General features: G+C 34.8%; 1 protein-coding gene across 3 annotated transcripts in view; it reads left to right on the top strand.

The window, feature by feature from the left end:
- Nucleotides 1-15,362, top strand: part of LOC149806032 (nuclear factor NF-kappa-B p105 subunit-like) — a 100,041-nt gene that overhangs the window by 61,785 nt on the left and 22,894 nt on the right. For all 3 annotated transcript variants that reach the window (XM_089950885.1, XM_089950886.1, XM_089950887.1), the window contains exons 11-13: nt 4,068-4,115; nt 6,390-7,343; nt 13,397-13,538. In XM_089950885.1, the coding sequence (XP_089807011.1) occupies nt 4,068-4,115; nt 6,390-7,343; nt 13,397-13,538 (1,144 nt within the window). The remainder of the gene's footprint in view (nt 1-4,067; nt 4,116-6,389; nt 7,344-13,396; nt 13,539-15,362) is intronic.

Raw genomic sequence — 15,362 nt, 5'->3', positions numbered from 1 at the left:
ATACCGCTTTTGGTTGAACCAAGACTTGAACTAACTCACATGGAAAGATGTGATATGTGTCAATGATCTGTAAAGACTGGTGACTTTAACCACTCTTCCATGACAGCAGTCTTCAAAGTAATAGTATACAACAACTACAGAATCTGTAAAAAAAAAAAAATTGGTACCCCGTGAAATATAAAATATTCACAGTAATTCATTAACAGCTAATTTCTGAAAATACAATTAGTAATAAATTTAAAAAATTCATGTAGTTAATAAAATGAAACAGACTTAAATGTATATATTTGTTCATCTATTTCACTTCCTTTTCATACTTTAGAGGTTGTAATACAACACACAGATAGTAAGAGCCATAAGACTAAGTTGAAAATCCCATAGACTTGTATGGTAAATATGTATCATGTAAGTTGAATTACAGCTTTAATGGCTTTTGGGAGTATTTTTGAAAAATTTTTAATATGAGAAAGGCTGAATTTAAGAGATCATTATTATATGAATTGTATAATTTTAAGCATTCAGACCCCTGTAACCTACATTATAAGATGGTATAGAAAGCTTATAGTATCTTAACAGTTTTGATCAAATGTTTTCTATTAAGTGTTGAAAATGCCAAATATGTTGGTAAATGAATCAGTCACATCGTATAAATTCATTATTTCTGTTGCATTTTTTCAAAACTGTTGTCTCTTGTTATAGAAGTCGGTATAAATTGGAAGAGTGTGAACCTAATTATGGCTGTTTACTACATGACATTTTCTATCCATTCTTGTTATACATTATATATTGGGCTATAAGTTGTCATTATCATTGGCATTGTTATCTACTCAATCATTAGTTCAGACACCCTAATTTTATAAATAGTAATATTATTAAAAGCAAAAATGATTTACATAAAGTTGTACAACCCAGTACTATTCCATTTACATCACTGTACTTTGTAGTTAGCTATTTTAAGCATTTTCCCCACAGATATGTAATTAAAAAGGAAGGAATTGACTTTGAACCATCAAGCTTTCTGATTGGTTCTTAACTTACAGGTAATTTTACCTTCAGTGACTTAGAGGCATCCGGACTAGGAAGTAACCTTGGTACATGAATGGCTACATAAGCCAGGTCAATTTCACTCTGCTAAAGTAAAGCAAGATGTAAAGTTTCAGAGATTGTTAAGAATGATATTTGATGATTTGGATTTTTCTTCACATTATTTTCTTTCCTTGTTTTGGAATACCTAGATACTGAAAATGTTGTCTCATTCATGCTTTGTAGGTTTCATTAGAGGCTTTTATGTCAGTGGAACCTGTTTTTTTTTCTTCTCCCATGCAAGAAGTGTTTTCTTTAAGAGATTTGACTTGTTTATCTGTTGCCAATTTAGAAATGAACTGTATTCAAATCATGAAACATACCATATATACTTTTTTAAGTCCAGCTGCAAACTGTGCAGACCCATATTTGCTGTCACACAATGCACTAGAAGATCTGGGTCTATGCACTTGTTAAGAGTAATCAGTAAAACAAACAACATGGATCTTGATCTGTGGGTGTATTATGCTACAGCAGATTGGGATCTTTGATTTTGCAGTTGGACTCAACTTATGAGTGAGTACATTTGGTAAATATCAACCTAACATAAAGGGTTGATACATTCTTAAACATTATCCACAGTTTAATGTGATAATATCAACTTTACTTATTTTAGGAACTTGATAGAATTCAAAATTTAGCACTTGATGAAATTGGAAAAAAAATACATTTGAATGTATTAGTTAAATTTTTGTACATATATTCACTTGTGTTAAAATTTACTTTGTGGTTCCTACATCATACATTGTTCAATTGCTCATTAATATGTTGAGAAAGATATTTTTAACTGGTATTTATAATATTCAGCAAAATATAAATTCATAAGTTTGTATGTGGAGATAATTTTATTGTTTGACAGTAAAGATTTTAAGCCTGGAAGAATGTATGGGATGGTCTTTTGTCTGTTGTACATCATCTGCCTTACTTCCATCTGTTGGTACAAGTTTGTTATCGCTACTCATCCTAAACTACCTGGAGGACTGCCATGAAACTTTACATACATGTTCAGCCTATGGTCTAGTTGGTCCCAAATAAAAATAGTGCTGCTCAGATCTCCAGTATGACCACCACAGTGGCCATCTTGAAGAATTTGATATCACTACTCCTGAATAAATGGTCTTATCAACATGGAGTTTTCACTAGAAGATTTGCAATATCTAGTTGGTCCTCAATGAATTGGTGCCAATATGAAGTCCAACATGGAGTTTTCACTAGAAGATTTGCAATATCTAGTTGATCTTCAATGAAGTGGTGCCAATATGAAGTCCAGCATGGAGTTTTCACTAAAAGACTTGTGATATCTAGTTGGTCCTCAATGAAATGGTGCCAATATGAAGTCCAGCATGGAGTTTTCACTAAAAGATTTGTGATATCTAGTTGGTCCTCAATGAAATGGTGCCAATATGAAGTCCAGCATGGAGTTTTCACTAAAAGATTTGTGATATCTAGTTGGTCCTCAATGAAATGGTGCCAGTATGAAGTCCAATATGGTTGCCATCTTAGCCATCTTTAAAATTTTGTTATTGCCAATCCTTCTGAATGGATGGTCATATCAGCATGGGGTTTTCACACAAAGACTTAAGATATTTGGCTGGTCCTAAATGAAACTGGTACCAATCTAATGTCCAATATGCCTGCCACAGTGGCCATCTTGAAAAGCTTGTTATTGCTATACCTCCTTCATGGTAGGTCATATCAGCATCATGTTTTCACTAACAGATTTCTTATGATGTGTTGCTGATCCTAAATGAAATGGATTGATTTGTTTTCCAATATAGCTGTCATGGCAGCTGTCTTAAAAATCTTGTTATCTCAACTCTACCTGAAAAGAAAGTCTTATTGATGTGTGGGGTTTTCATCAGAAGACTTGTTATGATGTCAAGTTAATCTTAAATGAAAATGGCGCCGATCTGAAATCGATTATGACTGTCACATGGTGGCCATCTTGAAAATCATATTATTACTACTCCTGATGAATGGATGTTTGAATCAACATGAGTTTTTCACAGAAATACTTTTTATGATGTCTAGTTGGTTTTAAATGAAAATGGTGTTCTGCCATCCAATATAGCTGCTACAACAGCCATACTGAAAATCATTATTGCTATGCTTCCTGAGTGGAAAGTCATATCCTGAAAGTATTTTTATATCCTCCCAAATTGATGACTATATCAACATGATGTTTTCAACAGTAGACTTTGTATAATACCCATTTGGTCCAAAATAATAATGGTGCCAGTTGTCAATACTCCCCCTGAATGGTTGATCATTATTACATTGGGTTTTCACCAAAAGACTTCTAATGATATCTACTTTGTCCAAAATGAAAATGTTGCTAGGTTGACAGCCACTATGTTCACCACAACACCTAATTTAGAATTCTTGGTATTGCAGAAGTGTATTAGATATTATTTCAACAGTTAAAGGAATGGTCTTATCTTTAATTCCTTTAAATAATTTCCACCCATAGTGCATCAATCCCATGGATTAACTAGTGCTTTTGTCTCACTATACAACTGTCAATAATGAAAGTTTTGACTTCTTACATGATGTCAATAATAATGTTTGTGTCTTACCTATATAAGCATTGTGAGACATAGGTATCTCTTTGTGGAAGTGACAGCATCATGTTTAAAATTTTATGTTACTCTTGTGTACAAGTTTTATGCTACTGTTTTTTTGTTACAGTTTTATCATAGTTTTGTTTTATAGTTTTCTGTTCTGTTTTTGCATTCCAGAGCATGGTTCTCAGGAGAGATTAAATTCTGCAGAGCTTGGTTTTTAATTATAAGAAATAATTATTTCAAATTATTTGCCGTAATGCCTTTAATAAATCTCTACAACCTTACTCACTTCTGAAAGTTGCCATTATAGGTACAGATGTCTCCAGAAATAATCTTATATTTTGCATCTATGCAACTACCTTGTAATGAGAATGGATGGCAGTTGAATCATAAATTTAGACATTTTTTCCTTTCTTTTAGGCATTCCAACCATTGTCAATATGCCAGTTTCTGTGCCAATAGAGAAAGGTAGGTGTTACATTATTTACATAGGTAAGGTAACCATGGTGACTCTGTGGTTAGCATGCCACACTCAGGACCAAAACAATGTGTTTGAAATCCTATTATCAGACGAGTCTAGGTCAGCTGTTGTGATGTGTTCTTGGGCAAGGCACATTACTCCAGTTGCCTCAGTACAAAAAAGCCCAATTGTGTTGATGTGCTGCAAAGCTCCTAAAAATACCATTTATATAGATATTGAAATCATACATACCTAAGAGAATGGGAGGTCACCGTTCATGCTTTCATAATCATTTTTCCAATAAAGGAGGTCAGTAATACTTGCCCCTGTGAGATATGGGTTTACAAGTTTATCTTGTTCTTCTTTTATATAAAAAAATTTAAAAATTAGTAAGACATTATTTGAGAGATCTCCACCAGTTAAACCAGATTGACACAATACAAACATAGTCTTTTCATTCTTCATCTGTATCCCTGGTGAAAATAAACTGCCTGGGAAACAAATTCTTTTGACCCATTTATTTAGGCCATAGGTTATAACTGGAGTGTTATGGTATTTTAAAAAGTCTTGAAATCAGTGAGCGAAAGCTTACATGCTGCTTCTGTTTCTATATCATGAGTCGGTATCTTTAGGAGTGTTCAGCTAATCATTTAAAGTAGATTACAGCAACCAGGTTTTTGTGTGACAGTCTTTTCTCCCAGATGCACCCACAAAGAACATATTGTGGAAATAGGTTAAAAGGCTTTGAAACCAGAGTTCAGACACTGTCTTGGAACAGTGTTCAGAATCCAGGCAAGAGGTCATAGTAACCCAGCTTCATGTCTGAAATACTTTCATTCTAAGATTCATTGTAAGTGTAAGTTTGGTATCTGGACCTAGAACCCAGACAGGGTTGTAATCAGGTATCATTAAGTCCTAAAATGTAGGTCAGTGACTGAGTTTTGTTGCATAATATGGCCATGCCAAATATGCATTCCAAGGTTACCTTTGAAGTTATTAGGTGTAGAACTATAGAAGTTGCAGCCCAGACACAGAAAATGGGTGCAATTTTAAAGAAATTTTAAATGCAGCAAAGTACATCTCAGTTACCCAGTTGTGGTGAGCACAGAGCTGCCAACCCTCATGATTTTGGCATGAATTTCATGACTCTAGATAGTGATTCATGGATTCATGCTGCATGCAAAGAAATCACGAATTCCTGAATTCTCAATCGGCTTAAGTCAGGAATAAAACAATTTTTATCCCATTAAGTGCTAGTCACGATATCAGCAGTGGTCACTGATGCTGATAACAGTCCTGTATTGCTTGTTGTGATCTTAGTCGAACTGTATTCAATTGTTAGTTTGCCCTGTAGCAAGCATTGTAAAGTATATAATCCATATTTAGAACAGAAGTTTTACAAATACTTGTGAAGAAAACTGGGGCCCAACTGATCTTTTTTTAAATGGCACATGTTCATACTCATAGCAACTTTAATTTCCTTTAAATGACACTAAATGAAGACAGCTTTTTCGAGCGTAGTAATTTTTGAGATATTGAAAGATTAGGATACATTGTAATTTGCTTTAGTTATATTGTTATGAGCACCACTAATAAGTAACCATTAGACATTTCATCTTCTGGATTAATACCATTTCATAATTAAACTACACTACACATAAAATGTTTTCACCTCCACTTATTTTGATATTTTTATATAATTCAATACTGACCATCAAAGTGGATGGAGCTGCTGTCATGGTATAATTTTTCACAAATTGTGTTCAGAATTTACTAATTTGTATCCCTCGTTTAACTAATTGCAAGTCTGGATGGTTGGCAGCTCTGTGAGCAGCACATTTGTCCAATTATGCACACATGTTGCTTTCTAATACATTTGATTAAGTTATTTATAAGTTAGTGATGCAGATGAATGGTATTTTGAATAATCAAAGACATAATGATTTCCTGTCAGCAAAGATCTATTCTAGGATGTGAGATAAATGCTAATTTAGAAACAAATCATGTCCAAAATTCAGTTGAATGCACACAAAAAATATTTGCAAACACTGCCTTTGTTTCTTCAAAAAATCAACCCAATATTTAGAAATCCTGTCTTTTTAAAACTAAAATTCCTGTTTTTTAATAGAATTTGGTCACAGGATTTTTGTACTCTTGTCACTTCTGTGCTCACATGTTGTTCTTTTACATAGTAAATATGCTATCTGTTGGAAGTAATTGGAAGAAGCATTGGACCACATTTCATTACTTTAAATTTGTAGTCGTTTCTTACTCTTTTGTAGTGGAACAAGGAAAGCCCAGATTCCCAATCAGCGGAAAAAAACCTATTACTAATATTGGACCACAACTGCAACAGTATCCTCAGCAGCCATTTAGTAGCCAGCAATCCAATTCCTGGTACAACAGTATGAGTGGAATGCCAGTAGTACATCCTGATCATATGAATGGTTCACCATCTTCACACATGAACAGAATACCATCCCCATATGCTAATGAAACCTCACCATTACTGTGTGCAAATGGATCTTCACCAATGCCATATACAAATAGACACTCTCCCACAATATATGCAAATGGGTCTTCACCAGCATCCAATGCAGGTAGTATGTCTCCTCCTACCAATGAATTTTCATCCTTCCCGAATGGAGCCATGAAACCTAACCCATATTCTCCACCTAGCTTGCTTTCCTCACCATCAGAATCTGATTTGAGTGAACATGGAATAGAAATAGATTGCAGCCAGATCAATGATGCTGACCTGCAGTTGCTTCTCCGCCTAGCTGAGAATCCTGCAGCATTTGAATTGAACCCAATCCCAAAATTAGGGCTGGAAGGTAACACTTTTCATAAAACTGAGTTTAGTCCGTTTAGTTCCGGTACTGGGACACAATTAGTACCAAGATGTGCTACCAGAGGGATGTACAAAGCAGTAGAAACTACCAGAGGGATGCAGAGAGCATCAGATGGCTTTGATGAGGTTGATGGTCATTTTGAATCAAAGATGTTGCTAAAGGAAGATATATTCCATGATGAGCCATCAATACAACCTAAAGGAAAAGCAGATAGCAAGTCAGTGCTTCAAAGCAGAGATGTTCCTTTGGAAAGATTGGAAGAAATTCAAATACAGAAAGCTAAGGAAGAAACTGAGATGAAGCCAAAGAGCACAAATACACAAAGTGTGCAGCCTAGCTTGACTCAGGTGAAAGTAGAAGTGGCACGTACCAGAAATGTTGAAGGTAATTGTCTTTAGATTTTGTAGTATCTTTATGCTTTTAAAATAGCAGGTGGGTGGGTGGGGATCTTGAAAAAGTCTGGATATATATATATATATATATATATATATATATATATATATATATATATATATATATATATATATATATATATACACACACAAACCATTAGAGCTTGACACGGGAAACTTTGATCAGTGATAGCCCTGTGGGTTTACATTGTGCCAGCCCTTGGGAAATTTGTATCATGCTTTTGCAGGTTGGGCTGGGTGGTGGTGGTGGGTCATTTTACATAAATTTAAAATTACTCCAGCGTTGTACGTCTCACATGTCTGAGAATCAGAATATATGATGAACGACCCAAATGTCAGTACATTTCAGACTGGTACACTTGAGTTATGCCTTGGGTCTTTCCCTTCCATTAAGAATACAGCTCTGGAGGCAATCAGAACATAACAACTATTGTGATCCCCACCCTATAACCATGTATACACTTTATAGGGCATTGAAATAAACATTCACAGTCAACTGACATTGAACCCAGAGTTCATGACTTCATCCAGGAACTTAACCCTGGGTTGTAACTAGAAACTGTTGAGATTCCCACCCAAAACTCTTGCAAGTTATGGCATGTAGAATATTAGTTAGGGCATACCCAATATTATGTCTTCCATATCATAAGAGACAACTAAACAAGGTAGGAGCTATAGTAGCACATTGGCTTGGGTTTGAATCCTACCATCAGGTCAGCCTGGGTTTGAATCCTACCATCAGATCAGCCTGGGTTTGAATCCTACCATTAGATCAGTCTGGGTTTGAATCCTACCATCAGATCAGCCTGGGTTTGAATCCTACCATCAGATCAGTCTGGGTTTGAGTCCTACCATCAGATCAGCCTGGGTTTGAATCCTACCATCAGATCAGTCTGGGTTTGAATCCTACCATCAGATCAGCCTGGGTTTGAATTCTACCACCAGATCAGCCTGGGTTTGAATCCTACCATCAGATCAGCCTGCCTTTGAATCCTACCATCAGATCAACCTGGGTTAACTACTGCTACATTGGTATGTCCTTGGGCAAAGCACTTTATTCTAATTGTCTGTGCACTATGTAATTTACGTATATTGCTGTGCCACAGTACACCAAAATAAAACAAAACCATATATGCACTTACCAGGTATTAAAATAACAAATTTATGGATGTAACTTTTATTGACTTTTGGGTTTATTCCTGTCCCCTGTCACTTAGCCCCAGGGTCTTAACTTAGAGATTATTGTAATACCCTACTAAAACCATATATACTACACACTACTTAGGATATATGCAACTGACATCCATTCCTACAGGGACTTGGAATGTTTAGAATTTGTAAAATTCATTGGGTTTCTATTTACAGATTCCGATTCCATTTACCTTAGTATTAGTTTCTTGGAAAAAAAATGAACACATATTGTTAAATAGTTTCATTTACAATTTTACGTTTCTCATGTCAGGGCCCCAAGTGGCCGAGTGGTCTAAAGCGCTCCCCGTTACAGATCACTGCCATCTCACCTCTGTCTGCATGGGTTCGAGTCTAGGATTCGGCCAATGTGGGTATGTGAGAAAGCTTGCCAGTAGTTTCTTGCGGGTCGGTGGTTCTTCCCAGGGTTTTTCCGGGTTCTTCCTCCACCATTAATACTGGCTGCCATGCATAGCCTATTGTGTGCTGAAAAATGGCGTTAAACCCCACAACAACAACAACAACAACGTTTCTCATGTTACCCTAAAGATGAATAAACTATAGGTCATGTAGACTCATCCACTGACTCTTTAACCAATCCATTGTTTGGGGTGAGGTGAGATTATTATTTCTTGCCATCAGGATTCCCCTAACAGAGAAGAACAATATATGATGCATTGATGATGGTCATTGCTTATATAATCTATGCATGACAGAAAGAGTACTTAATGATGGAGGTTTTCAGAAATGTTATTTTTGTACTTATCTCATCATTTGTTTCTGCCAAACGCTTATAGTAGCAGATTGTTCATTTTACTGACATTACTTTTCATATTTATTTCTTGATTCTAAAATGCATCCATTTATCATGTTCAAAATGCAGGGATCTCGATATGACTGTTTTCTTTTATTTATGTGTATCGATTGTACTGTATGTACTCGATAATAAGTTGAATAATACTGCAAAAACAAAGATGCTGATCTGCATTAGCATAATGTGCCTGCATATTAGGGTCTGTGTTGTGTGGTCTACATATTACCCCTAACAAACAGCACAAAGATCTGCCAGTGCATTATGTGACAGCAGATCTTGGTCTGTTCTGTTTGCAGTTGGACTCCTAAGTAAGTATATATGGTACCTAATGGCTTTGATATTAAAGTTAATCTTTGTGGGTTCTTTCCAACTTCGATTCCTTGGGAGAAATAGTATTTTGGGCTATGTTTTTAGCATAGACAGGATATAGGGATCACTTTTTGGATGGTGCTGTCATTGACGTGGAGATCAACATTAATTTTTTGCTTTTAGCTTATTCATCAAGCTCCAGCAGTGACCATTAATTAGTGAATATGCCACATGGGTTAACCAAGTTTTTCCCTTCCTTGCATCCCACACCCACACAGGATATATATGTCCATGTGTTATACAATTTGATTTTTCTCATTACCCAATGTAGTAATACTTTAAAAAACTAATTTCTTATTTCAAACAGTACACCAAGTTTGAAACGGTAAACAAATCTAATGTTGATTATATAGTTATGTTTTACATTTCAACTAAAATTTTCTAAATTTAAAGATGATATAATAGCAAGAAGTTAAGATCAACATAATAAAATCAGCATCTCCAATTTAATAACTTATAAATTTACGAATTACAGCAATGTTGTTGTGTTTACTAAAATCTTAAACTGCCATAGATGGATCTGATTCACTGCCATAGTTGGCTTAAGATCTACTGCAAACATGTCAACTTTAAAAAGAATTTCACATTTCTGGAATCCGTTCTGAATACTAGCCGTTGTTATTATTGTTTATTGTAAAATTGGAAGGTGTGTAGTTCATGCCATCAGGCAAGTATTTATTTTAGGTGGCTATTTTATTGATCTTGAATTACTGGTAATGGAAAGGCACAGCTTTTGTCCTGCATTTAACAGTAGAGCATGTGTCATCATTGTGGATTGTTTGAAATGGCTTAAGATTAGGAAACTAATTATGAATTGACCCAGTCTGGTTGAAATGGCTCTGTTGTGATTAAGTGGTAAACACAAAGGATAATTCACTGTACCCAGTGTATTTTATATTATGTTCAAAATGAAAAGAAGCCAACACAATTGGGTTGTTTATTAATCTTTTTGAAAACCTGTTGGTTATATATGACTGTGGGTAGTCAAATATATTTTTTTTTACACACAATAGAAAAACAGTAATACATGAGTGCTTGTTATACTTGACATGTGTTATATTCGCTAATTTACAGTACATGAAAATTTTGCTTATAAGTCTGTTTTTCTGAAATTGCTGTATATGCAGTGATGAAACTTGATGGGTGTATTTATCTGAGAGGGTACTATGTGTGATTGACAAAAGTAGATTACAGTCACCCATTTTCAAGCTCCATTGATTACATGTAGATTTTATATTTAGCTCAGTTTCTCTGACGTTGTATATGCAGTCATCAAACTTAATTGGCATACTCATCTTAGAGGATACTACTCATCATATGCCAAAGTACATCACTGACTTGTATTTAGCTCAGTTTTTATAACGTGTGTACAGTAATGAAATTTAATACAAATATTAATTATGTCAATAACCTACTGTTATGGTCACAGTGACCTAGTTTTATGGCTCTAGTAACTATACAAGGCTTTGGATTATGCTACAGCCGAGTAGGCAAGACACATTATCTCATGGAATTCTTGTTTATCCATTCAGTTCTGAGACAAAAAATAAGGAGATAATGATTCTCTAGCATTGAATGTATAATTGTATCTTTTGGCAATGTCATATGACCACATGGATTGAAAATAATTCAACAGTGTGTCATGGCTGGACTTAAGACCTGCAAACCCTTACAATCTGGCCTTAAGACTTACTGAAATGACCTGTAAATTACAACCTTATGGAATGATAGCAAAAGTTATGACAATACAATAGTTGCAATCTAATCTGGATGCTGGCTTGTCTGTTTGATCAGGATTGGGATTTCATATTAGATTCAGTGACGTTTGTCAGGGAATAAGTCTAACTTGACAGGACTAACTCAGATGCTTTAAATTTCCCATATTGTTCATGCAGTAAACCAGCATTATCAAGCTGTTGCTTATTTGACTTCAAACCACAATTATTTTCCAATTTTGTTATGTAAAACTAATCATTATTGTACATTTATTACTGTAACTGATTGACCTTTGTAACCTTCTGCACATACCAGGTCACCTTAGTACATGAAAATCCAGACGACTTCATAATAGGTTGACTGGCTACATTTTATTTATTAAGACAGTAAACAGATTGACTCAAGGGACGTAACAAAAAAGTGCTTGACTGACATGCACATTGTACATATTGCTGCCCTCGGTTTAGCACAGGCAATTTTAACTTAAATTTTGCAAACATTACAGATTTCCCTTTTATTTATTATCAAAATATTTTGTGATATTTCAAAACAAGTAAGCTATGAGTCAGGCCAATACACTCTTTCTTTTTCTTCTTCAGAATACCTTCCCGATTTTTGTCAACCTCAGGGGGAACTAGTTGGGATCTAATGCCATACATTATTTTCTAAAAGCAATTTCCAATGCATGAAAACATATTTAACGATGAAAAAGACAGTTAGCCCATTATAAAGTCGAAATCGTCAGCATATAAGCATAGTTTGATTTATGGGCCCCAAGTGGTCTAAAGTGCTCTCCACTACGGATCACTGCCATCTCATCTCTGTCTGCATGGGTTTGAGTCTTGGATTCAGCCAATGTGGGTATGTGAGAAAGCTTGCCAGTAGCTTCTCATGGGTCGGTGGTTCTTTCTAGGGTTTTCCCGGGTTCTTCCCCCACCATTAATACTGGCCGCCATGTATAGCCTATAGTGTGCTGAAAAATGGCATTAAATCCTACAACAACAACAGTAACAACATAGTTTGATTTACTGATATATATATGTTCTAGGGTTGGCATCTGAATAATTGTTAAACCAAGAGACCTCACTTACCCATTGTAATACCATAGAGGTCCTTCTTAAATTCTCATGCATATTTGGCTCACTATATTAAGCAAATCTCTCTCTCTCAATATATATTATATGTATATTTAATTTATATTGTGTGCTTGACCTTTGTAATTTAAGGTAGAAGCTTGGTATACTTGACCATTCTTTTGTTTTTGTCATGTTGTTTACTGGTTGAGTTTAAGGTCTAGCTTTGTTTACAAACTTAGAATGTTATGTAAGTGATATTGTGACCCACATCCTGGTCATTTTATTTTGTTTTAGGTTTTTATATAAGGCTGTGGTAAGCAGAATTATTCATTCTTGTATTAAGATCAATTTGTGGAATCATTTTCAGTTGTGTTCAGGTATAATTTGAAAGGAATCATTTATTTAAAAAAGTTTCTTTGGAATTACAAAGTGCTCATTGACTTTTTGGAATAAATCACTTTTGTGATTATTGTGGATTTATTCAAAGACTTCTTGGATCATATCATTACAAGACTGTTGGTACATGAACCTATTCAAGACTATTATTACATAAGCACATTTAGTATTGGAATTCATTTGGATCAGTCTTTGCTATAGGACATTTAGGATTATTTGTGATTTAATTCACAATATCGTAAGTTCTTCCAAAATTTTCACTTTGTAACTTAGCAAATATATTATTTGCTAAATTTGCTAAACTTATTGGTTTCACTTCTTTCTGTTACTTCATTTAAGACCACAGTATGGTAACAGTTGTTCATAGTGAGACAATGTGGTCTGTAGAATTTTGGGTGTTTTTTTTGTGCTACTTACAACTTGAATGTTTTATTTTTGTACATCATAATTTCTTTTTTGTTGCAGTTCAAACTGAGGTTGAACCGCTCATGAAAATGGTAGAGCAGACAGCACAAGCCTTACAACTTTATGCTGCTACAGGGGATGTCAGAATTTTGCTAATGGTTCAACGGTATCTTACCCTCGTACAGGATCAAGATGGAGACTTGTACGTCATTGTTGATTCTGTTAGAATGCAATTTCCAGAAATGCATGTCACAGTTTAGTAAATAATTCCTAACTTGTTTTTGTGGCCAGGATTTCTTTATATAATCATCAATGCAACAGTTGAACAGATATACTACAATTTCATTGTTTAGAACTTTTCATGGAATAGGATTATATGACACTGTATGTATTTTTCTAAGTTAATTGGCTGTTAGTGATTCTATGAGGCTGTGGCTGAGGTTTGGAATATTTAAATTTTGGCATGGGTGTTATACAGGACTGTTGTTTTAATCTCACCTTGTAATAAAAGGTTTGATACTTTTTAGATCTCTTGACCATGAAGACCAAGAGTTTATGTTGTTGCCCCATGTATGCATTATGTGTCCATCAACATTTCAGCCAAACTTGGCATCATGTCATAAAGGGCTTTTAAGTTTATCAGATACGGCAGCAGTTACTAAAAATAGACAAACAATCAAACAACTTCTCAGAAACCATTTAACATTATTTGACCAGATTGACCTAACGACTCCTCTTTCAATATTTACATATAATCCCATTCTGCCATTAAACTTGGCCACCAGCACTGAGAAATGAAATTGTTTTTTTTTTAAAAAAAACTACTAAACAGAATTTAAACATAATATTTGAAAGAAATCTTCCTGGCATGAATAGCTTTTGTACAAATGATTCTGTCAAATATGGTTGCCATAAATACAAATTTTAAAAAATCCATGAATCATATAAATAAAAAAAATCCTCAGTATTTGATCAAATTTTACAGAAAGCATCCTGGTAGAAAGGGATTTAAATTTTTATTCAAATTAATGTATCTCCACGATTTCCTCCATTACACTTGGTTCCTGTCTGGAGAACCATGCAAAGGAAAGATTTACAACCTTCCATTGTGGAGAGAATCACACAAGCAAGAAGGCTCACCTCTTTGAATGCTTGTGAGTGAAACTGGCATGCCATCAGGGACTATTGCACAGTCAGCAACATCATCCCTCTGAATGTCTTCATCCCACAAGCAGCTGACTTTTTTTCTCTAGGTTTTTGAGGAAAAACAGTTGCCAGCTTCAGTTGGCAAATGGAAGGTAATGGGCAAGAGTTACTGAGTTATTGCCCATTGTCTAGATAAAATAGGAAAGACAAATTTTCATTTTCAGTCTGATTGGTTATATATTCTCAGTGAAACAGTTTATTGAAAAAATGTGCTATTTCGCAGATACCACCCATACAGCTTTAACCAAATTTGACAGAAAAGATCCTGACTTGAAGGACTTTCTAGTTTATATAAATAATACCAGTTTTCCATCACAAGTGCCTAATTACTAAAGTAGTAAAACCTTTAAACAACTAATTAAAAACTGCTGAACAGAATTTGTTTCAGTTTGACAGAATCTTAGCATTAAGGTCTTTCTTATTTTTGCAAATGATGCCGATCTGCCATCAGATATAACCACCAATATCAGAAATTGAAAACCGTTATAAACAATTTTATCTCAAAGCTGCCAAACAAAACTTGTCCAGCTTTTACCACATCCTAGTATAAAATCCTTTCAGTATTGGACATGTGATGCTGTTGTGATATCAATAGGCATAAACATTTTTTTTAAAAATAGTGTTACTTTGAAACAGTTATTTTCATTGCACATGCAATCAACAGCATTGGAAGCTTTTTCAAGAAAGCATCCTACTGACCCATATTTTCTGGCTAACTGCTCTTGTAGTTGGCTGTTAGGCAGATGTCAGCCAGGTGATCGGTCTCGAGACCCAATTTCTCCCTACCTCTCTACAGGTCCTTCATATTTTACCCAATTTC

Source organism: Sinohyriopsis cumingii, chromosome 2 (assembly GCF_028554795.1).
Source record: "Sinohyriopsis cumingii isolate HCF-2022 chromosome 2, ASM2855479v2, whole genome shotgun sequence".
Lineage (NCBI taxonomy): Eukaryota > Metazoa > Mollusca > Bivalvia > Unionida > Unionidae > Sinohyriopsis > Sinohyriopsis cumingii.
This window is presented reverse-complemented; position numbering and strand designations above follow the sequence as displayed.